The sequence below is a fragment of the Cervus elaphus genome, chromosome 3 (assembly GCF_910594005.1).
Source record: "Cervus elaphus chromosome 3, mCerEla1.1, whole genome shotgun sequence".
NCBI classification, from domain to species: Eukaryota; Metazoa; Chordata; class Mammalia; order Artiodactyla; family Cervidae; genus Cervus; species Cervus elaphus.
In genome coordinates this window covers 54,812,447-54,837,056 of record NC_057817.1, presented here as the reverse complement: position 1 = coordinate 54,837,056, position 24,610 = coordinate 54,812,447, and the positions used below count along the sequence as shown (strand labels likewise).

Here is a 24,610-nt window from a genome sequence, read left to right as displayed (position 1 = left end):
ACTTCTTGCTCTTAAGCTGTAGACCCACATTTCTATTTTCTAGCCAACCCCCTTCTATGGGGAAGGACTTCCAACCCATTTTCCCCCAAATGAGCTCATTACTTCATTCTTGAAATCTGCTCAAAAAAAAAAAACAAAAAAACAAAAACCTGCTCATCCTCTTCTCCTCGCTGTTCAGGTTAATGACATGTCCTCTCACTCACAGACTAGAAACCTCAGTCTTTATCTGTGACTCATCTTTAGTTAAGTGCCCCTTTTTATGTGCACTGGTTAGCAACTCAGGCTCTGGAATGAATTCTGGGTTCAAATCCAAGTTCTGATTATTATTATTTTAAAAAAGAAATTTGGCCACAACCCACAGCATGTGGGCTCTTAGTTCCCTGACCAGGGATTGAACCCATGCCCCCTGCATTGGAAGGCCAATTCTTAACCACTGGACTGCCAGGGAAGTCCCCCAGTTCTGATTATTAGCTACATGAACTTTGTCCTTTGTCTCAGTTTCCCCACATAGAAAGTGATGATGATGATAATGTCTTTTTATAAAACTGCTGGGATGACTAGAGGCTTAACATTTAGCTCATGACTCACAATACATGCTCAATCTGGCTGTTAGTCCCTTTCCTCACTGCCAATATCTGATCCTATTTGGAACTCAGGTCCAGTAATTCCTGGGAAGCCTTCCCCCTGCATCCCACCAGGGTAGGGTAGGGAGTTGACCCTTTTCCTCCTCGTTGTCCCATTGCATTAAACTTACATATTAGCGGTATGCTATTCTGTATTTCCCGTTGTTTGTTCAAGTGTATGTCACCCAAGCTTGAAATTCCTTTCAACGAATATACAATTACTTGTGTATCTCAAATGCCCAGAACCCCATCTGGCACGTGACACTTATGCTATATATTTTCGCTGAGTGAATCCAGTCAGTTACCAAGGTCAGTTACCTGCTGATTTTTCTCCCCTCCTCTGTCCTCTTTCCTGGTCTATTTCAAGCTCTAATCCTCTCATGTGAATTACTGCAAAGCTTACTAGTGTTGTCATCCAGTTTTCATTGTTTTTCTATTATCACTAGAACCATGAATTGCAAGGCACTTCTCAAGAACTTATCTGTAAAACTAACGTCCAAATTCCCTGCCATATCAAAGCTTTCCAGGAATCAGCCCCAAATTATTTTGTCTTCCATTACTTCTTTCAACAAACTTTATGCTTCAGATCACATTCTTCCTTCTTCAACATATCCTTCACTTCCAATTATTTTTATTCATGCTATTATTTCAGCCTAAAACAGAGGTTGCAAACTCTGGTGAACCATGTTTTTTTTTGGCCTACATTAAAAAAATTGAGCCAACATTGAAAAGTTGTGACATTTAGCATAAACATTAGGATTCCACAAGCTTTTTAAAAAACCATAGGAGCGGTGTTGGATGCCTGTTCTTGTATAGCAGTAACTACAAGTTGTAGTTTGCCAACCTCTGGTCTAGAACAAGATAGCACGTCCCAACCTCTGATGTAGAGTAAGATACCACGTCTCCCGGAAAAGTCTTCCCTGGAACCCATGGCTTTATCTTCACTCTACTTACATACTGCTTGTGGCAAGATCCACTTCCCACATTTATGATGTCTTATATACTTGGATATTGGAGGAGGAAATGGCAACCCACTCCAGTGTTCTTGCCTGGAGAATCCCAGGGACGGGGGAGCCTGGTGGGCTGCCGTCTATGGGGTCGCACAGAGTCGGACACGACTGAAGCGACTCAGCAGCAGCAGCATGTACTCTGATGCTGGGAAAGATTGAAGGTGGGAGGAGAAGGGGACGACAGAGGATGAGATGGTTGGATGGCATCACCAACTCGATGGACATGAATTTGAGCAAGCTCCAGGAGTTGGTGATGGACAGGGAAGCCTGGCGTGCTGCAATCCATGGTGTTGCAGAGTTGGACATGACTGAGCAACTGAACTGAACTGATTATAAACATTTATCTCCATTGGGGAGTAACTTCTGTGAAGGTAGGTGCCACTTTGCTATATGAACCACCAGCCCCAGCCCCACCCTAGCTTTCTCGCAGAATAGACATTCAGTGAGCATTGATTCCAAAAACCAGGCCTACCCTAAAAGATTTGGCATCATTCATGACATTCAAAAGAATGAGCAGCAGGTTCTAAACGTAACTTTAAAGAAGCTTAGAAAAAGCACTGCTGGTCTCACTAGAGCACATATGTTGCCACTTGTGGTCTATACCGTGATGTGCCCATCAGCATCCCCTACTCAGATCTTGTGTATGAAAGTGTACCAGAGTCCGTGGGCACAGGGTTGTCGTTATGCTGTTTTTTTTGCCCCTCTAAAGCGTCTAGAGTACTATCAGATTTATATTAGGTACACAGTAACTGCTCAACAAATTTAAAATACACTACTATGGTAAAAGATTTTTTTCTCATGGTAGGGAGAAAGTGGCAGCAAATGCCTACAGAAGGGTTTGTCGGTTTGACAACCATAGCAGGTGCAGTTGTTCCAGGTTCCTTTCCTCATGTTCACTCTTTTTGGTTAGGTGGAGGTTTCTCTGCCTGCCATGGAATCCCAGATTCCAAAGCAAAGGTGTTTGTGGGACAAGGGGAAAGGTACTTGTGTATCACCTACAGAAAGTGTCCCCAAATCCCAGAGCATCTTGGGAAGACGTGGATTTGGAGCAAAGGAAAACTCTGAAAATTACACAGTTCAGACACTAGCGAGAGTGCTTCAGCTCCACAGAACAGGAGACGGGAGGGGAGGGCGCAGGAGGGTACACTCCAGACAGACATCCTCCTAAACAGAGGTCAGCTCAAAGACAAGAGTCAGTTACAGAGCAAGGAAAAAGTCAGGGAATTAAGGCAGAGAAAGGCCAAAGCAGAGGAGAACCTCCAGGAGGGGAGTGATGTGAATTACGAATTGAGAGAGCTGAGAAAAAGGTTTATTAGTAGTGCAGTCGACACCATGAAACAGCACATGGGTAACACAACCAGCGACCTGCGGAGACACTAGTGCAAAGGGCAGGGAAGTCTGAACCGAGCTTCCTGGCTCCATCCGAAGGTGATGGCAGGAGGGTGGTGGGCCTGGGTAAGGCAGGCGGGGCAGACGGGAGTGGAAGAAATGTAGTAACCAAACTAAGTATAGCAGCATTTTCAAATTCCTGAGCACAACGTCCCGGAGCTGGAACACATGACTGTTCCTCACCCCCTTCAAGCTGCGTCCCTCTCCTCCCCACAGGGGGCCGTGACCCGACTACCCAGACCTACAGTAGGCTGGCCTGGGACAGAACTCCAAGCTGCCCTATGGCCGTCTTCCTCTAGCCCCTCTCTCACCTGCATATTAAGATAATCACACCCACTGTCCCTCCCCTTCTCTTACTCTGCGGTCACCCCAGGGAGGAAGGAATGCCCCGGCAGCTTGAACTGCAGCTGAAGCCGCAGGGGGCGTGGGTCAGGCAGCACCGCCTGGTAGGGGACCGCCATCCCGTCTTGCCTGTGAAGCTTAGAACCCAGCTGTGTATCTCCAAGGAAACTGGGTGTTGGGGTAGGGCTGGTGGCAGGTAGGATTCCTTCAAAACTAAATCCAGAGTTTGATTAAATCCATGAGACCCTGGAGAGGCTGGGAGCACAGTTCTCCAGGGCACAGTCAGTGATGCTGGACGGTCACATCCATCACTGGAATAGAGGAAGCGCCTCATCCTAGACGGGCTATGGAGGCTTGGGGCAGGCTTCAGTTCAGCCAGGGGCTCCCATGGCCCTTCCTATATTAAAGCCAAAGGTTGTGCTGAAAAGGAAAAATATAAAAGACCCCAGCCCTGTCCCACCCTATCCAAAAAATCCCCACAACAGGAACAGCAAAAGAAAAGTTTTCTGTTTTGTTAATTTTTTTTTCTTTTTCCTTTCTTAAAAAAAAAAAAAAAAGGTAAATAAATTAAATTGCCAACAATGCGGCTGGGCTAGAAAAGTGGGGTAGCCATAATCAGGCCTTTCTTAAAAAAAAAAAGTGGGAGGGAAAGAGCGAAATATAAACAAACAACAATGGCCAAAGAAAGTTATCAAAATAACTAGTTACAATCACAGGGCTGGCGAGGGGTCTAGGGGGCGAGTATGGCCCGTGCCACAGAGGCAGCACCCACCCGCCTGCAGCAGAAGCCAGCAACCCACTTCTTGCTGAGCACATTCACCCCAGGAGACTAACCCCTCACCCCCAACCCTGTCGTTGCCTAACCGTGAGAAAGTGTAGGAAAGAAGAGCTCATCTGAAAATATTCGGCATCCCCCACTCTATGCCCGCAGGCCCGGCAGGAGCCCACACCTGTAAGTGGCTTGGGGGTATTGCTTGGCACCGAGGTCCAGCCTTCCCTCAAGGGCCACCAGCGATGGCCTGCTGGCCTCACTGTTCACGTCTAGGCTTCTGTTCCAGTCTACCATTTCTTCAGGATGTCTGCTCCCCACAGCTGCCCTCTAAACACTGTTCAGAGTCAACAGACCTGTCTCATCTGGATCCCCAGGTTTTGGAGGAGGGGAGCAGTTAGCGATCCCTTGTTCCATCCTGACCCTCTATCAAAAATGAGTATCTTTGTGCTTTCTGAAAATATCTGGAACCAGGGACCCTAGGCAGGAAAATAGAAATAGAGATGGGGACTTTCCCAACCAGGTGGAAAATTTACAGACATCTTGGGGGAAGAAATTAGACAAAAGGAGGGAATCTGGGTTTCCCACCTGAAAGGCTGAGCAGAGCGCCCTGCGGGCCCCTTCAGTGGTGGCAGAGCTGGGACACGTGTGGCTCCAGGGAAAGTGGGGAGGACTTGGGGCCCTGCTGCTGGAGGGACAGGATCTTCAGTCTCCATCTCTTGCAGGGAGCCCGTCACGATCTAGATCTCCTCCACGCCATGCGCAAAGATCATGACAAGCCCTGGCTCCTGCACCATATCATCGCCCATGTGCTGGTTCTCACAGGCCATCACGACAACGGCCTGCTTGCCGGGGATGCGCTTGGCCACGTAGTTCTCATAGTAACGCCGGTTCATCTGTCTCGTCTCTAGCGTGGCCAGACCCTGCGGCCAGCTCCGCTCGTGGGCGTTTTCGATCAGCTCGTTGACGATAGAGGCAGGACAGCCACTCTCCACCAGGGAGCGCTTGATGACAGCCTGGAGCACAGCATCCGGGGTGGAGATCATGCCGCCCCAGCGGGTCACTCGTGCGGGCTGCAGGGAGTTCACCCACCTGTGCGGGGGAGTGGGAGGTGGTCAGTGAGGGTCAGCCCCTTGCTCTGCACTGGGCTTTTCTCCTAATAGGAATGCCTGCCTGCTCTGCGCTCAGCCTAACTCGATTCCTCCTTCCTTCCTTCCACCATTGGTTCAGAAACTCCAGATTTTCCCTAGTTGGTCCCATCTGAGTGTTACCACATGTTTCTCACTAGATTAAACCCCACAAGTGTAGGCTTCCTGTTGTTTCTCCTGAAAATTCCAATACCTAGCACATGGTGCCTGGCAGGTAGTAAGTATCCGACAGAAGTGAACACCAAACGAAGTGATCATTTGTCTGTTCTGTGTGCCGTGCAGCACTGCATAGGCTGACTCAGTCTAGTCTGTGAGCTATGCAGAACTCCAGAACTGAAGGGGATCTTAGACTTCACTTGTTTCACTTCACTTGTTTTTGCCACATTTTAATTACTTTCCTGGATTTTTTCACTCTTCTCTGAACTGTAAACTCCCTGAAGACAGGGACAATATTTTCTCTTTTAACACAGGGTTTTGTGCATGTGGGTCCCCACCTAACTCTTGGGTAAGCTTACCCTTCCATCCACCCCCAAAAAATATGAGATCCTCTACTGGGGCTGAAGGTGATCCCCCCTCCTCCACCTCTTGCTCTTCATCCCAGCATCTGAGGAGCAGCGGCCCCAGCGCAGCCCTCTCCCCCTCCGCCGCGCCCCTGCTCTCCTCTCGTCAGGGCTCACTGCCAGGACCTGGAACGCGTGACTCCACATCCCGAACGACACTCACTCTAGAATCTCGTTGTACTCAATGGTCTCTTCCAGGTTCTGAAGGTTGGGATTGACACTGCGAATTGCACGCATGTATGCCTTGAGCAGCTGAATGTCTCGCTTCTGTTGGAGGGAAGGAGAACAAGGGAAAATGGTTAAGACAGACAATAGATGAAAGACACGATGAAGGAAATCCAGAGGTCTGAGGCACAACCAGACTGGAAGCTTCATGAAGACAGGGCTAGACTGCGTCAATCCCAGCTGTACCCCAGGGCTTAGCGAAGTGCCTTCAAGGGAAGGCACGTGATGAACAGTGAATAAATGAATGTCACTGGTGGGATGGTGAGGAACAAGGAGGGCTCCCGTCTGACTCGCTGCTGTGCACGGGTAGGGTGCCCGCTGACCAGTGCCCAGGCCCACGGCTCACACCGCTGCCCGTCACCCGCGGGCACACACACTGTTCCCCGCGCTCACACCCTGCCCGTCACCTGCAGCACACGCTCCGTGTTCCCCACGGCTCACCCCCTGCCCGTCACCCGCAGCACACGCTCTGTGTTCCCCGGCTCACACCCCGCCTGTCACCTGCAGCACACGCTCCGTGTTCCCCGCGGCTCACACCCCGCCCGTCACCCGCAGCACACGCTCTGTGTTCCCCGGCTCACACCCTGCCCGTCACCCGCAGCACACGCTCCGTGTTCCCCGCGGCTCACACCCTGCCCGTCTCCCGCAGCGCACGCCGTGCTCCCCGCGGCTCACACCCCGCCGTCTCCCGCAGCGCACGCCGTGCTCCCCGCGGCTCACACCCCGCCGTCTCCCGCAGCGCACGCCGTGTTCCCCGCGGCTCACACCCCGCCGTCTCCCGCAGGCACACGCCGTGCTCCCCGCGGCTCACACCCCGCCGTCTCCCGCAGGCACACGCTCCGTGTTCCCCACGGCTCACACCCCGCCCATCTCCCGCGGGCACAGGCTCCGTCTTCCCCACGGCTCACACCCCGCCGTCTCCCGCAGGCGCACGCCGTGCTCCCCGCGGCTCACACCCCGCCCGTCTCCCGCAGCGCACGCCGTGTTCCCCGCGGCTCACACCCCGCCGTCTCCCGTAGCGCACGCCGTGTTCCCCGCGGCTGACACCCTGCCCGTCTCCCGCAGGCGCACGCCGTGTTCCCCGCGGCTCACACCCCGCCGTCTCCCGCAGCGCACGCCGTGTTCCCCGCGGCTGACACCCCGCCGTCTCCCGCAGGCACACGCTCCGTGTTCCCCGCGGCTCACACCCCGCCGTCTCCCGCAGGCGCACGCCGTGTTCCCCGCGGCTCACACCCCGCCGTCTCCCGCAGCGCACGCCGTGTTCCCCGCGGCTGACACCCTGCCCGTCTCCCGCAGGCGCACGCCGTGTTCCCCGCGGCTCACACCCCGCCGTCTCCCGCAGCGCACGCCGTGTTCCCCGTGGCTCACACCCCGCCGTCTCCCGCAGCGCACGCCGTGTTCCCGGCCCCACCTGCTCCGCCAGCTGGTGCCTGTGCTCCGCCGAGGCCTTCTCCAGCTCCGCGATCCGCGTCTGCTGCTGCTGCACCACTGAGCGCAGGTGCTTGATGCAGTTGTGGTTGGGCAGCTCATCTTTGGGCATCTCCAGGCTGCCACCGGGGCGGGAAAAGAACACGACAGGAGCGCTCGGTGAGACACGTGGGCACAGGCAGGTAAGGGCTGAGAGGGCGCTTTCTACCGGGAGTTACTAACATTCACTCCTCACATCCTCTTGTTTTTCGCCTTCACTTCCTTCTCCCCAGCGCCCCCACCCCACACCCCTTTTGTCTTCTTCCTCTGGGCCTCCTTCCTCCTCGGGGACAGTGCTTTATCCCCCACGTGGCTCTGCCCTCCTCCTACAGACTCTGCCTGTGGACTCATTCCTTCTGAGAAGCCCTAGATTCAAAGCCCCAGCTATCAGGATTTAATCAAATATTTTACACCCCAAAGAAAGACAAAATCGGACCAGAGGAAACATGAGAGGCCTGGAAATTAGAGCAGTGAATCTGACAGAAGTAGTCCTGGACGAGGAGGAGTGAAGTGAACCAGCCTCTGGTGCCTCGCAGAGATCGCTGAACCGCCGGCTCCCTCCTCTTATTAAAGCAGGAGCACCAAGACCGCAGCTCGGAAAGCAGCCCGAAACGGACCCTGGAGCAGGCAGCCAGGGAGGCCCGGAGCGCCCGGGCCTGTGCACACTGGAGCCCTCCAGCAGGGAGCGGGAGGCCCACAGACCTCTGGGGGCGGCAGAAAGGCAGGACCCTTACCCACAGCCCTGCTCGCAGGTCACAGGCCGTTTGGGGTTGTGCTCACAGTCACTGAGGTGAGACATGAGGTTGTCAAGCCGGACAATAGCACTGCAGCCGAACACAGCGTTGTCGCAGGCGATCTGCAGCTTCGACAGCATGTTCCGCATGATCCGGGGCACGGGGCGCAGGTGGGCGACCGTCACCACGCTCCGGTCCACCGGACACGTCTGCTGCTGAGAGAACCACTGGGTGATGCAGGCATTGCAGAAGGCATGCTCACAGTGAGGCGCCTGGAAGGCAACAGGGCGAAAAGGACACAAGAGAATTAGCCGAGCTAAGAGCCGGGGACGGAAACTCTGCGGAGCCCATCAAGCCGCCGCGCAGCTCCCGGGGCCAGAGGTCCCTGGGGTCACGGCAGCGGTGAGATCTGCGATGGGTAAGGCTTCAGACGTGTTCCTGTGCTCAAGATTCCAAATGGATTGTGACATAAGACAAGTAAAAAGTTATATAACAATAAGAACTATAAATAACATTCCAGGACAGTGAGTGAGAGATGTAAGGTGGTCAATTATCAAATGCCAACTGGATTACATATACAATAATTGGCCAAAGAAATCCAGAGGAGGGTGAGATCTTTCCAGTCCAGGTCAATCAGGACAGGTATTTATAGACAGGACAGAATTTGATATCTCCTGAGGGATGAGCTGGGGGGAGGGGGGCAGAGACTAACCGGCAGAAGCTCATTTTTTTTTGGCTGCGAGACCTCAGTTCCCCAATCAAGGATTGAAATCGGGCCACAACGGTCAAAGTGCCGAATCCTTAACCAGCAGACCACCAGGGAGCTCCCCCAAGTTCTTTTTTTTTTCCCCCCAAGTTCTTATGAGGCCCAACCTGAGGTGTTGCCCTGAGTCCCAAGGAACAATGCCTACACTCCAAAACAGGTCTAGATTTTTGTAGAATCACATTCTCTTCAGTTTCATAAAGATCATATTTCAGCCTACTTCCTACTTCAGCAAAGTGAGAGGATTCTCTGGCCTCCATCATGGGACAGACAGAGCGGGCACTTACTAGATGTTGATGAATGGATGAATGACTCAAGTGCTTTTTATGAGCCAAACATTTTGCTATGTGGTTAAGTTAAAAAAAAGTAAGGCAGTTTCTGCCTTCAAAATGCTCACAGATTGTAACATACAAAGGCTTCATAAGAAAAGAAGTCATTATCAATATCATTAATCCAACTGTCAGTACATTTTTATTTTTCACTGAAAGACATAATATTTTGATTCTTTTCAAAATCTTAGACCCTATCTCCAAAAATATCCTAAGTGTGTCCACTTTTCTCCATCCGTACTACCACTAACCCAGTTCAAGCGATCACCTCTCATCTAAATTATCATGTCTTCTAACCGGTCTTCCTACTTCCACCTTGCCCCTTTATAATCCATCCTACATTCAGCACCTGGAGTGATCGTTTAGAAATGCAAACTGAATCGTATTCCTCACCTGCTTAAAACTTTACAGTGGTTTCCATCACACCTAAAATAAGTCCCAACTCCTGCCCAGGACTTAAAAGTTCTGTTCGGTCTGGCCCTGTGCCTCTCCTCACACCGTGCTCCCAGCACGGACTTCAGGCCTGTCTGGCTTTCTTGCTGTTCCTCGTCCCACCCTGCTCATTCCTGTCTCTTGCTTTTGCTGCTCCCCTTCGCTGGCCCCTGATCATCCCGATCTCGGCTCAGCTGAACCTCTTTCATGACCTTTCTATCTAAACCTGCCACCCCTGCACAAGTATACAGAGGTGCCACCTTTGTGTGAGAAAGGTAGGCAATATATGTGTCCGTTCACACGTGCTTGTATCTGCCCACACACACTGGAAGGATGGCAAATTAACAGAAACGGCTGTCGATGAGGGGATTAGGTGGACTGGGACAAAGATGAATTAAGACTTTTCACCATACATCTTTTTCTACTGTTTTGATTTCTAAACCATATGAATTTATTATCTATTTTTTAAAAAATGATGTAGGGAAATCAGCATCCCTAGCAGAAGCTTTCTATCCTTGGAAATGCGTCTATTAACCAGGCTTGCTCCTCAGAAGGTGAAGCCTGAGCGGGTGGGGAAGGATGTTCTGCCTCAGACAGTCACTAACTGCCACTGATTTCTCCACACGTGACTCACAGCAAAGGATGGAGCCAGAAAACAGACAGGGCGCTGCCAGGCTGGAGGGGGAGCTGACTCTCCCAGTGACCTCGTGACGTCACAGGGGAGGCTGCTCCACACCCAGCCAATCGGCTTCCGGCGGCATGCATGCGTGGGAGGTCGCTTCAGTCATGTCTGAGTCTTTGCAGCCCTATGGACTGCAGCCCACCAGGCTCCTCTGTGTCCACGGGATTTCCCAGGACGAGAACACTGGGGTGGGTTACCATTTCCCTCTCCAGGGGATCTTCCTGGCCGAGGGATCAAACCTGCACCTCTTACGTCTCCTGCCCTGGCAGGGGAGTTCTTCACCCCGGGTGCCACCCGGCAGCAGGCTGCAGAGGCAGGGGCCAGGGCCAGGGCCAGCGGCCCCTGGGATGCATTCTGAGTTTCATTCAGTTCCGTCATCTGTGTTCCTTCGGGTAGCTGACAATTGGAGAGTAAGAATAAACCCCGAGAATCAGGGGAGCCTCAGGGAGAGGCAGAAGCAGTGAGTGGGGGAAGGGCCACCAGCCCTCCGTGACTGGTGTCTGGGTTTGGAACACAGAATTGTCTCCACCTAGCCAGAGGAGCGGCAGAGGATTAACTGGTATTTACAGAGTATAGGCAATAAGGACCATGCAGAATGATGTCCCGTGAACACAGCTGTTGAGAATTCACCTCGTTCACTATACTTGCCTGGTAATCAATCACGAGCTTCTCACACTTGCCCCAGGAAGACACAATTATCTTTGGTCTCTCAAAGCTGGTAAAGAAATGACCTAGTGAAGGGTGCAGCTTTTACATCACAATGCCAAGTACATGGCTGTATTAAAAACTTTTTTCCCAAAAAAACCCCAGGAAGAAACTAGGTTGGTTCATACAGTTCCCCACTTCCTATGTTAAACAGTAGGCAGGCCCTCAGGCTGATAGGAGAAGGTGATGGCACCCCACTCCAGTCCTCGTGCCTGGAGAATCCCAGGGATGGGGGAGCCTGGTAGGCTGCAGTCCATGGGGTCGCTAACAGTCGGACATGACTGAGCGACTTCACGTTCACTTTTCACTTTCATGCATTGGAGAAGGAAATGGCAACCCACTCCAGTGTTCTTGCCTGGAGAATCCCAGGGACGGGGGAGCCTGGTGGGCTGCCGTCCATGGGGTCGCACAGAGTCGGACACGACTAAGGCGACTTACCAGCAGCAGCAGGCTGATAACCTGAAACACTGCATCATGAAAATGCAGAGAGAACTTAACTTACTAGGAGAATCCAGAAGTTCAGTCATGGAAAGGAAGGTGGAACCTAGTTAGAGCCCCTGAAGAGAAAAAGCAGCTGCCAAGCTATCATCAAGAGGACAAACAGCTGACCATCTGACAGCGTGAAAAGCTCACCTCTGAAGAAAACCTGAACCGAATGCACTTCCGCAGCGTCCGCTCTGGACGGCCCTATTCCCGGCATCGCCGCCGCGGCTCCTGTGCCCCCAGCCTCTGGTCTGCGTGTGTCAGGAGTGTGGGGAGCGGCAGCCTGAGCAGGGACTTCCCCGTTGGCCCCATTTCCCATGAATGTTTTCTGTTGCCTCACCAAACCTGCCGTCAACCCAACTCACCTGAACTGGCTCCTCCAAGACTCCACTGCAGATAGGACAGATAAGGTCTTCGTCAACATCCCCCTGGAAACGGGTTACATCATACCCCATGTCTCATCACTGAAACCCAGGTCCTGGAAGGAACAACAGAGGGAAAAGAGGCCAGTTCAGAAGAACACAGATGTGTGCCAACTTCATCTCATTGCCAAGACCCACTCATTTGTCCAGTAAATATTTATTGAGAGCTTACTACACACCAGTCATTTGTGGGGCAGCAGGGGAAGCTGACTCAAGAAATTTAATTCTAATGGGAGAATTAAAGGATTTTATATAAACATACGCTTAAAATATGAAATGATCAATGCTCTCAGGGTAAGCACAGGGCATTATGAGGGCAAGAAATCTGGATACCTAACCCAGGCTGAAAGGAGAGGGAGGCTGAGTTTTCCAGGACAGTTTAGCAGGACAAACAAGTAGTTGGCTAGGTTGCGGGGGTGGGGGTGGGGAGGGAGTGGGGGAGCCTGAGCTGGGTGGGACATTAGGGTTTCAGGCATATGAGATAGTGTATTTAAAGGCCCAGAAGTAAGAGGAGATACATGATAAGTTCAGGGAACTACAAGTGATTCAGAAAAAGGCTGATCTGAAGGCTGCAAGAGAGGGAGTGTCAAAATACAAGGCTGGAAAGGCAAGCCAGCGCCAGGCCACGGGAAGTCTTACAGGAGGAATTTGGACTTCACCCTGAAGGCCACAGGGAACCACTGAAAGGCTTTAAAAGGAACGATGATAAAAGTTCTCTTTTGGAATCACTCTGTAATCGGGGCTGAGATTAGAGACAGGAAGAACATCTAGGCAGGAGAGGAAGGTGAGTGTGCATTCAGGCGATGGTGATGGCAGGGAAGTTTAAGAGCGCACTCACAGAGCAGCGGCCGCCACACGCCTTCCCTGGGCTCCTGGAGATGGAACCCAAATAAGGCTGTGTGCATGCTCAGTCGCCGGGTCACGGACTGTAGCCCACGAGGCTCCTCTGTTCATGGCATTCTTTCTCCCAGGCAAGAATACTGCAGTGGGTTGCCATTTCCTCCTAGGGGATCTTCCTGACCCAGGGATCAAAACTGCGTCTCCTGCATTACAGGCAGACACTTTACCACGGCCACCAGGGAAGCCCCAGATAAGACGTCGCCGAACAGGAACTGAAACCCGCCGTGGACACCCAGCCAGTGGGCTACCTGGAGCAAGGATGGGCACCTGATACAAGCGTGGACAATCACAGACCAGCCATCAGGCCGTGACGTTCTGAGAAAGACGAGCTGAGTCACGAAGTTCTCAGAAATTGGGAATTATGCTGTTCAGTTTACAAGAGGGGGGGATGGGGGATTTCCCTGGCAGTCCAGTGGGAGGACTTGGCGTTTTCACTGTGGTGGCCTGGGTCTGATCTCAGGTCGTGGAACCAAGATCTCTGAAGCTGCGGCTCAAAGGTAAACAAACAAACAAACAAATAAAAATAGAAAATAAAAGGGCAGGGAATGGAATGGATGCAGAGAGGCCTTGCTAGGTCAAGTACAAACTAAAGTACAGCAGTGGACTGACTTAAGACTGACTGGATTTACATCCCTAGTTCTACTACTCATTAGCTGTGTGACCTTGGGCAGGCCATGTACACTTCCTAAACCTCAATGGCTTTTTAAATAGATGAAGTGGGTGGATAAGAAAACGCATGAGGAACACTGAGCATGGTGTTCGCTGGCCACACCAGGCACTCGATACAGAGTGACCACCATTCGTGTGCACAACTGTGCCACGCGGCATCTTAGTTCCTCACCAGGGGCCCTGACCACTGGACGGCCAGGGAGTTCAGTCCAGTTCAGTCACTCAGTCGTGTCTGACTCTTCCCAACACCATGGACTGCAGCATGCCAGGTCTCCCTGTCCATCACCAACTCCCGCAGTTTACCCACACCCATGTCCATCGAGTCGGTGATGCCATCCAGTCATCTCATCCTCTGTATCCCCTTCTCTTCCCACCTTCAATCTTTCCCAGCATCAGGGTCTTTTCAAATGAGTTAGCTCTTCACATCAGGTGGCCAAAGTATTGAAATTTGAGCTTCAGCAACAGTCCTTCCAATGAACACCCAGGACTGAGCTCCTTTAGGATGGACTGGTTGGATCTCCTTGCAGTCCAAGGGACTCTCAAGAGTCTTCTCCAACACCACAGTTCAAAAGCATCAATATTTCCGCGCTCAGCTTTCTTCACAGTCCAACTCTCACATCCATACATGACCACTGGAAAAACCATAGACTTGACTAGACAGACCTTTGTTGGCAAAGTAATGTCTCTGCTTTTTAATATGCTGTCTAGGTTGGTCATAACTTTTCTTCCAAGGAGCAAGCGTCTTTTAATTTCATGGCTGCAGTCACCATCTGCAGTGATTTTGGAGCGCAAAAAAATAAAGTCTGACACTGTTTCCACTGTTTCCCCATCTATTTCCCATGAGGTGATGGGACCAGATGCCATGATCTTAGTTTTCTGAATGTTGAGTTTTAAGCCAACTTTTCACTCTCCTCTTTCACTTTCATCAGGAGGCTCTTTAGTTTTTCTTCACTTTCTGCCATAAGGGTGGTGTCATCTGCATATGTGAGGTTATCGATCTTTCTCCTGGCAATCTTGATTCCAGCTTGTGCTTCTTCCAGTCCAGCATTTCTCATGATGTGCTCTGTATAAAAGCTAAATAAGCAGGGTGACAATATACAGCTTTGATGTACTCCTTTCCCGATTTGGAACTAGTATTTTGTTCCATGTCCAGTTCTAACTGCTGCTTCTTGACCTGCATACAGATTTCTCAGGAGGCAGGTCAGGTGGTCTGGTATTCCCATCTCTTTCAGAATTTTCCACAGTTTGCTGTGATCCACACAGTCAAAGGCTTTGGTGTAGTCAATAAAGCAGAAGGAGATGTTTTTCTGGAACTCTCTTGCTTTTTCGATGATACAATGGATGTTGGCAATTTGATCTCTGGTTCCTCTGCCTTTCCTAAATCCAGCCTGAACATCTGGAAGTTCACAGTTCACGTACTGTTGAAGCCTAGCTTGGAGAATTTTGAGCATTACTTTGCTAGTGTGTGAGATGAGTGCAATTGTGCAGTAGTTTAATTCCCTATTTATGTACACATCTAATTTCTACTACTTGATTAAAAATTCCTTAAGAGTAGGAACTCACAAGTTACATCCAATTTAACACCAAGCTACAGTTCTTAACAAAACATAAAATATTGGTGTGACTAAATGTTGCTTTAACTAGGAGCTTCCCAGCAAACAGTGTATAGTGGACATGCATTTCTGCCTATCTACCATCCCATTTTCTGTAAACAGCATCACAGTTTTCCTTTAGGAATCACATCCTGGTTCCTAATGGACATGTGACCCAACCCAGGACAATGAGAGAGATGCCTGGGACTCTCAAGGAGTTTGTATAGCTGGTAGGATGCACAGCTCACAGGGGTCAGTGAGCAGCCCTGCCATTAATGAGGAGAGCATGCTTACGGAACGACACCACGACTGGGGATTCCCTGGTGGTCCCGTGGTCAGGGCTCTCCCACTGCTGGGGGCACAGGTTCAGTCCCTGGTCGGGAAACTAAAATCGCACATGCCACAAAGCTCAGCCAAAACTTAAAAAATGACGCCACAATAAAGAAAGCAGAGCTGAGAAACAAAATTTAGATGGGATCATTTGAGGGCCTGGATTCAGTCATGTCTGAAGCCACAATCACTTTCTGAACATAAGTTACATGAGTCAGTAAATTCCCTATTATGTTTAGGCTGGTTTGAGCTGGGTTTCTGTAACTTTAAACAGACAAGATCCTAACTAACATGCAAGGTAATGGAGGTAAGAAATCACAAGGCGCACTTTGAAACCACTCAGCTTTCTTCACCCGTTTTACGCAGGAACAACGGTACCCCTGACACCGCTACAGTTACACTGACTCCATCACCGCCCTTTCTCTGCATTCCTGTTCCTCCACTTCTAGGATCTATGTTCAGGGCCTTGGGCTTACTAACAATGCCTCTGAAACTGTCACTCTAAACTACCTTGGTCTGGCTATCTTCCTCTAAGATGGGGATATCCATGGAGAGAAGGGAACCCTCCCACACTGTTGGTGGGAATGTAAATTGGTACAGCCACTGTGGGGAACAGTATATAAAGGCTCCTTAAAAAACTAAAAAAATAAAAACTAAAAATAGGGCTTCCCTGGTGGCTCAGTGGTAAAAAATACACCTGCCTTGCCTATGCAGGAGACATGGAGACATGGATCTTCCTGATCCAGGAAGAGCCCACATGCCTGAGAACAAGTAAGCCCATGTGCCTCCACCACTGAGCCTGTGCCCTAAAGCCTGTGAGCTGCAACTGCTAGCCACACGCCAAAACCACGAGGCCTGAGCTCCTAGAGCCCATGCTCTGCAACGAGAGAAGCCGCTGCCGTGAGAAGCCTGAGCGTCTCACCGAGAGAGCAGCCCCTGCTCGAGGCAACGAGAGAAAAGCTCTCACAGCAACGAAGAGCTAGCACAGCCAGAAATAAATAGATGAATAAAATTTTTTAAGAAGAGTATTAAAAAAATTCTACTAAAAACAGAGCTACTGTATGACCCTGCAATCCCACTCCTGGGCATATACCCAGAGGAAAACATGGTCTGAAAGGATACACGCACCTCAAAGTTCACTGCAGCGCTGTTTACAACAGCAAACCCATGGAAGGAACCTAAATATCCCCCGGCAGAGGAGTAGATGAAGAAGATGTGATACACAGGTTCAGTGGAATATTACTCAGCCCTAAAAAGGGGAAACAAAGCCATCTGCGGCAACCTGATGAACTAGAGACTGTCACACTGAATGAAGTCAGAGAAGGAGAAGTGTCGCATGACGTTCCTATATGTGGAATCTAAAAAGAAACGATACACATGAACTTATTTACAAAACAGAAATACACTCACAGACTTAGCGAATGCACTTATGGTTGTCGGGGGAAGGATGGAAGGAAGGGGATGCTAGGGAGTTTGGAACGCACACGTACACGCTGCTACATTTCAGAAGGACGACCAACAAGGACCTACGGAACAGCACAGCAAAGTCCGCTCAACGTTATACGGCAGCCTCGGTGGGAGGGGAGTCTTGGGGAGAACGGATGCATGTATACACATGACTGAGTACCTTTGCTGAAACTATCACAACATCATTAATCAACTATACTCTAATATAAATTAAAAGTTAAAAAGGAAGTGGGGATATCCATATATCTGTCTCACCTCAGACCTCTGACCTTCTGTTCCTATGTCAACATTCTTTTGAATAATCCATCACCAGCAATGGATCAGAGTGAGTACATGAAGGGTGATATTAAAGACATCATAAACTGAAACGTAAAACCCAGAACAAAGGTCCCCTGTGATTCTCCTTGTTGCGACTCGCTGAACAAGGAGGCTGGCGGTGAGAGAGCCAGGAGAGAGCAGTCAGGGTCCCTGTTCTGTGGCCCTCCTCACGCACCGCCGCAGCGCACACCACGGCATTGCTCAGGCCAGGAGTCCTGTCCCCCTCTCATCCACAAGGCTCCCAGAGCAGCTGCCCCACACGGACAGAGACTGACCCTAGGCGGCAGCCGACTGGGCCAAGGGCGAGCACGCAACCCAGCCAGGGCCAACAGACCGTATCTCTGAGGATCTCAACTTGACATCAAGCAAGAAGAGCTGCTCTTTCTCTGCATGCCATGTTCACTGAGGGAGACGGTTTACAGAGGGACAGAAAAGACAGATGGACACAGTGAGAAAGGCCTGGAAGACAGCAGCAAAGTCCTGAGACCAGAGCGCAGGAGTGTTCCCGAGATCCAGCTGCCTTCCTGACTTTGGTTTGTGAGACCCCCTGTGTAGCCTCTTTTTATTTAAGTTACTTTGAGTTGGGCTTCTGTATCTTCCAACCAAAAGAATCCTGGCTCAAACAACAGCAAAGAGACAGCATATAGCATTAGAAGCTTGAAGAGGGATGGTTTAAATTAAGAGTAATGAAGACCCTAGGATACTATAGTAGGGTTAGAATAAACCTGGAAGTTATGGGAGTGCCTGAAGGATTTTTGTTGACATAAATTTACAGGTTTTTTTATTTTGACAATTTCAGACTTCCAAAGATCCCATATATCCTTCATCCAGACTCCTTAAATGTTTATATTTAGCCACATTTATAACTGCTATATATATATAGATAGATAGATAGATCAAAATTTTTTGAACTTTTAAGAGTAAACTGTAGACTTGATGCTTTTAACCCTAAATAAATACTGTGTACTGTATTTCCTAAAAAGAACATTTTCTATATTGATAGTAAAATTATAAAAATCAGGAAATTAACATTGATGTAATACTATATTTACAAACCATGTTTCCAGTTTTGCCAGTTGTCTAAATAATCTCCTTGAGCAAAAGAACATTCAAGATTATGTTGAAAAAAAAAAGAAAAAGATTATGTTGAATTATATTATGCACTGAGTTGTCAAACTTCTTTAATCCTATGACTGAAAAAGTTACTAAATCCTTTTTGTTTTTTATAAATTTGACATTTTTTTAAGAAGACACACAGGACTTCCCTGGTGGTACAGTGGATAAGAACCCATCTGCCAATGCAGGGGACACGGGTCCGATCCCTGGTCCAGAAAGATCCCACATGCCACAGAGCAACTAGGCCCACACACCGCGACTCCTGAGCCTGTGTGCTGCAGCTCCTGAAGCCCGTATGCCAGCAGCCTATCTCCATAGAGAAGCCGCCACGACGAGGAAGCCCACGCGCCGCAGCTGGAGAGCAGCCCCCATCACTGCAGCTAGCGAACGCCCAGCACGGCCAACACCAAACAAGAATGCACACCAGTGATATGAGGATGTCTCTCATTTGTCTGATGTTTCCTCAGGATTAAATGCAGCTTTTGGGACTTCCTTGGCAGTCCAGTGGCTAAGATTCCAAGCTCCCAATGCAGGGGGCCCAGGTTTGATCCCTGATTAGGGAACTAGATCCCAGATGCAGCAACTAAGAATCTGAATGCCACAACTAAAGATTCTGCATACTGCAGCTAAGACCTGGCACAGCCAAATAAATAGATAAATATTTAAAATAAATAAGTAAATTCAGGTTTCATTTTGGGCAAAAATACCACCAAGTAGCACTGTGTTCTCAATGCACCGTATCGGGAGCACGTAATGTTGACCTGTACTGTCCCTGGTGGTACCAGCTCTGACCCTTTGGTTAACTGCTCTCTGTCAAGATTTCTCTACTCTAAGAGTTATTATTTTTTCCTATGTGATCAGTAAGAACGTTGTGGGGGAGATTCTTTAAGTGTGTGTACACCTGAAGGAGCTTTAAGAAACTGACATGATCAGCTTTCTATTTTAGACTAGCAGATTCTGGCAGCTGTGCAAAAAATATATGGGATAGGGAATATTAGAGAAAGTAAGATCTTTGTAGGAGTTTATTGTAAAAATTAAGATTAAAAAAAGTATAAAGGTTCAAACCAAGGCATTTAAGAGAAGGAATCAGGAATCAAGCAGGCCAGTGGCTGTTCTCCCACGCTTCCACTTCGGAGAACTAGGATCCTGCAAACTGCATGGTGTGGCCAAAAATAACAATAATAAAATGAATAAACAAAAAAAAATTTTTTTAATGCATAAACAAAAATTTTAAAAGAGGGAATTTATATTAGTTCAGGAAGTAATAAAAAGATTACTCTTTCGTTTCTGCCTTGGATAATTAGTGGTGAATTCTTATTTACCAAAATAAGAAACTGAAAAAGATCAGGATGGGGTAAAAAGTAATGATCCTAGACTTGACATGTAGAGTTTCAGATTCCAAGCAGAAATCCTGAAGGTAGTAGGTGGTGGGTTTTGAAAGGCCACAGGGGAAAGTACACAGAATGAAAACACCATGAGGGTGGTTCTGAAGTCTACAGAACACTAGGGAGCACTGATCCTTTGCTTTATTTTTTAGTTTTCCTTTTTTCACAAGTAGTATGTATGACTTTATGCTCATTTTAAAAGAATAAAGCCAAAATAAATAAACAAATAAAAGAATAAAGCCACCCTTCCCACCTTCCTCTCCCCATCCACTGCTTGGTGAGCATTCCTTCTCTCAGTCGCCCTGTCCTCCTTTGCTATAAACATAGATATTTTTTTTTGCCCACGCTGTACACATGCAGAATCTTAATTTCGCCAAAACCAGGGATCAACCCGTGCCCCCTGCAGTGGAAGCTCAGAGTCTTAACCACTGGGCCGCCAGAGAGGTCCCAGAGAATCACGTATGAAGGAAGCCCTGCTCCCGTGTAGTTTATATTCTAGTGGCTGAGAATTTTCAAGCCACCAGTCTAAGCCTTGATTACAATGTGTTTTCCCATTCCCTTCAGGACTGAAGTTTGCCTGATCGCCAATTTTTCCCCTGAAACAAATCATGTTGCAATTAACACCCCTGTAACATGATTTTGTTGGAGCATGAGAACAAATCTCTCTCCTAGGACAGACATCGAGAGCTGGAATTGCTGGGCTGATGGTGGGCTTGCTATTTGTTTTCTAGACACTTCCCTATACTCTGGAAAGGCCCTTTCAATTTACAACACCAACAGTGTGTGAAAATACTTTAATAATGACACTTAAAAGGCGGGCAGGGAAGGAGCCTGAAAAAAAAGAGAGAAAGAGAGACTGAAAAAGATTGGCCCCAGATAAGAGAAAATCCTGGAGAGAAGAGAGTCACAGAAGTTAAAGGAGGTGGGGGTGTGGCGAGGAGGAAGGAAAGAGGAATTCTTGTGTCATGAGTAAAGCTTCCGTTTTGCAAGATGAGAATGTTCCAGAGGTCTGTTTCACAACAATGTGAATATACTTAACATTATTGAACTGTATGCTCAAAAATGGTTAAGATGGGAATTTTGTGTTACGTGTTTTTAACCACACACACACAAGTTGAGGAAGTGGAATGTTTAGAGGGAAAAGAAGTGTCAAAAACTGTGAACCAAGTTAAACTAAAAAGAGCAGAAACTGCCAAGACATGGGACGGTGGACGCCCGCAGCAGAGGGGGCTTCAGGGCGCTGGGTGGCCCTGTGGCCGATGCAGAGCCGAAGAGTGAGAGCCAGGCTGCAGGGGCTCCCGGTGAACGGGTGAGGCAGAGACAGGGCCTGAAGAAAACGGTCAAAAGCTGGATTTCCAGGGAAGAAAGGGAGAGAACCAGCTAGAGGAGCCCAGGAGGCTGAGCAAGGGGTTGGGTAGGGGTTTTCTCCTTAAGCTAAGGAAGGTTTGAGGATGTGTATGTACTGAAAGGAAAGCTCCAGTGAAGAAGGAAAAGTAAAGATGAGAATCTGGTCACAGAGGGAAAGGCAGGATGGAAACCAGGAAACACGTTAAATAGGAAGAGGGACACCTTTAAAGCAGGAAAGCAGACAGACTTCCCTGGTGGTCCAGTGGTTAGGAATCCGCCTGATAATGCAGGGGACACAGGTCTGATCCCACATGCCGTGAGGCAATAAGCCAGTGCCCTGTAACTCCAAAAGCCCAGACGCCCCAGAGCCTGTGTTCTGAGACAAGAGAAGCCACTGCAACCAGAGGTCCTGCGACGCGATCAACAGTTGTCTTCACTCGCGGCAATCAGAGAAAGCCTGAGTCAGCAATGAAGACCAAGTGCAGCCGAAATAAATAAAATCTTTTTTAAAAAAATTAAGGCTTAAAAAAAAGCAGGAAAGAAGAATGGGACTGAAAGAGGTCCAGACAAGTTCTCAAAAATCACACTAATGAACTTTTAAAAATCAGATAATCACACTCATTTAAATGAACAGTAAAGTACAGCTACACTTAATTATGGTGATATAAGCCCACCTGATGGAAGAGCGTATCTAGCGTATCTGCTTTATTTTTTTTAAACACCTATTTGTTTATTTTGTTTTCGGCTGCGCTGGGTCTTGGTTGCTGGGCACAGGCTTCTCGAGCTGCAGCGAGTTCGGGCTACTCTTGGCTGCAGAGCCAGGGCCTCTCGCCATGGCGGCCTCTCTCCTTGCCGGGCACAGTCTGGAGGCACCAGGACTTCAGGGGCTGCACCTCCTGGGCTCTGGAGCACCAGCTGCTATAGCCGCGGGCTAGTCGGGATCTTCCCAGCTGCTGCTCAGCCGCTCAGTCGTGTCTGACTCTGCGATCCACGCCAGGCTTCCCTGTCCTTCACCATCTCCCGGAGCTTGCTCAAACTCATGTCCGTGGAATTGGTGATACCATGCAACCATCACATCCTCTGTCGTCTCCTTCTCCTCTTGCCTTCAATCTTTCCAGCATCAGGGTCTTTTCCAATGAATCAGCTCCAGCATCAGGGTCTTTTCCAATGAGTCAGCTCCAGCATCAGGGTCTTTTCCAATGAGTCAGCTCTTTGCATAAGGTGGCCAAAGTATCAGAGCTTCAGGTTCAGCAGATCAAACACATGTCCCCTGCCTTGGCAGGCAGATTCTTAACCACTGGACCACCAGGGAAGCCTGAGCTATGTATTTTAAATGATGCTTATGAGGAACATACGATAACATGATATATTGGGTTGGCCAAAAAGTTTGTTCAGGTTTTTTGTAATATCTTATGGAAAAACTCAAACTTTTTGGCCAACCCAATAATAGATTTTAAAAAGTAGGACACAAACTTGAATATAGATCTGTTTAAATACAGTTTTCCCCACTGACCTGGTTAAGACAGTCTCATTTTTGCCTTTAGAGTTGGACTGGACCACAAGAGACCATCTGGTCTAACACATTGGGATGGGAATCCTCTCCATGGCATCCAACAGTCAGTCACCCTGAGCCTAGACAGTCCTGGGAGGTCACGACGGAGAGCAGCAGGAACACAGGCGAGGAGCACATACAGCCGAGACTCCGCCCTCCCCCAGCGCCTGGAGCACCTGCATCCTTCTACAACAAGCACTGGGGGCTTTGCCTGTGGGCCGACCTCTGAGGACACAGTGGAGCTCATCGCCTTTCCTACTTCAGTTAACGTGGCCTGACACTGGGGTGTGCTCTTCTGAATAGTGGCTAGGTGCGACCTGAGGCAGCCTCTACACAACGGCAGAAACATCACCCAACACCCATAACTCACCCGTTCAGCCCCTGACGTTACAATATTTGAAAATGAAGTCAAAGTGTCAGTTGCTCAGTCGTGTCCAACTCTTTGCAACCCCACGGACTACAGCCCACCAAGCTCCTCTGTCCATGGATCTCTAAGCAAGAATACAGGAGTGGATGGCCATTTCGTTCTCCAGGGGATCTATCTTCCTGACCCAGAGATCGAACCCAGATCTCCTGCATTGCAGGCAGATTCTTTACCATCTGAGGCACCAGAGAAGCTTCTAACAATATCTACCTCAATTAAATAAACAAAGTGTAAGCTGGTTTCTCTATAATAGCTATTATATTAATCAGCGGAAAAAAAATTATTACTGCCCTAAAATGTACCAGGTATGAAGTCTTCCAAGATATACTGCTAAGAGAAAAAAACTAAGGTATATAATAGTACATGGAAATGTGCCAAAATAAGCGCAAAATATAATACATATGTGTATTATGAATGCATATGAATATGCTTTCATATACACGGAACTCTCCAGAAATGGCCAATAGTGGCTGCTGCTGAAGAAGGGTCGTTAAGGAACAGGAATGGGGGAAATTTTTAATTTCCTCAGTTATCCCTTTGTATCTTTGAAAAAGATTTTCTTTGTGTGAGTGTACTCAATAGTCACATAAAGAAATACTTTTATTAATTATCCTAAACTGTGAAAGTATTAAGGTCAAATGAAAAAACATGTCCAAAACACTGTCACATATGCTGTACGTGTCATTTATGTCACGTAACATACAACACACACACGACACGCTGTATACTACAGCAAGGTCTGAAAAATGTTCTCTTGCAAGAGAAAGTTAATCAAGGGGACTCATAACAAAAATGTCAGTCAATATCTTAAAACAATATATACCTTTTATCCAGAAATCCTAATTTCAGTAACTTAGCCTAAGGAAATAATTACACAAGTGAGCAAAACAATATACCAGGTTGTTTATCTAAGTATTGTTTATAATAGTACAAAAAAATCAGAAGTGACACAAACATACAGTAGAATTCCTTACATCCTTAAAATGGGATACAATGTAGCATTAATATGACTTAGATATCTTTATTAATATTTACTTATTTAGGCTATTCAAATTTATTCATTATTTATATAAGTAAAATAACATTTATTCATAGTATATATTCTACACTGCCATTTTCATTAAAAAATTTTATGTGTGTACACACTTATGCTGGAGAGAATCTGAAAGTATAAGAGAAGCTAAAAAAAAAAAGAGAGAAGCTGTCCCTGAGTACAGACATTTAGTACGTTTACTTTTTTTCTCCATACTTTTTTTTTTTTTTTTTCCTGCCCCGGCCCTCCCCACCAGCCCCCTACTTTTTTTAAATTGAAGTATAGCTGATATTCAGTATAAATGACAGGTGTACAATACAGTGATTCACAGTTTCTGAAGGTTCTACTCCATTTAGAGTTATTATTATAAGATATTGATGCAGCCGGTGCAGCC

At 48.4% G+C, this 24,610-nt stretch overlaps 1 protein-coding gene and 2 long non-coding RNA genes across 4 annotated transcripts in view; 1 reads left to right on the top strand and 2 right to left on the bottom strand.

Moving 5' to 3' along the window:
- Nucleotides 1-1,237: 1,237 nt before the first annotated feature.
- On the bottom strand, nt 1,238-16,842 carry LOC122685516. The gene is made up of 3 exons (XR_006338418.1): nt 16,633-16,842; nt 13,296-13,298; nt 1,238-1,263 (listed from the first exon to the last, which is right to left on the bottom strand). It is a non-coding gene; the product is annotated as an uncharacterized LOC122685516 (long non-coding RNA).
- Nucleotides 2,921-24,610, bottom strand: part of RNF41 (ring finger protein 41) — a 28,340-nt gene continuing 6,650 nt past the window's right edge. For both annotated transcript variants that reach the window (XM_043890228.1, XM_043890239.1), the window contains exons 3-7: nt 12,027-12,139; nt 8,268-8,539; nt 7,478-7,613; nt 6,005-6,108; nt 2,921-5,225 (exon numbers count right to left, since the gene is read on the bottom strand). In XM_043890228.1, coding sequence (XP_043746163.1) covers nt 4,874-5,225; nt 6,005-6,108; nt 7,478-7,613; nt 8,268-8,539; nt 12,027-12,116 — 954 coding nt within the window. In that variant the 5' untranslated portion in view covers nt 12,117-12,139 and the 3' untranslated portion in view covers nt 2,921-4,873. The remainder of the gene's footprint in view (nt 5,226-6,004; nt 6,109-7,477; nt 7,614-8,267; nt 8,540-12,026; nt 12,140-24,610) is intronic.
- LOC122685512 lies at nt 5,219-13,951 on the top strand. The gene is made up of 3 exons (XR_006338415.1): nt 5,219-6,372; nt 7,454-7,676; nt 13,138-13,951. It is a non-coding gene; the product is annotated as an uncharacterized LOC122685512 (long non-coding RNA).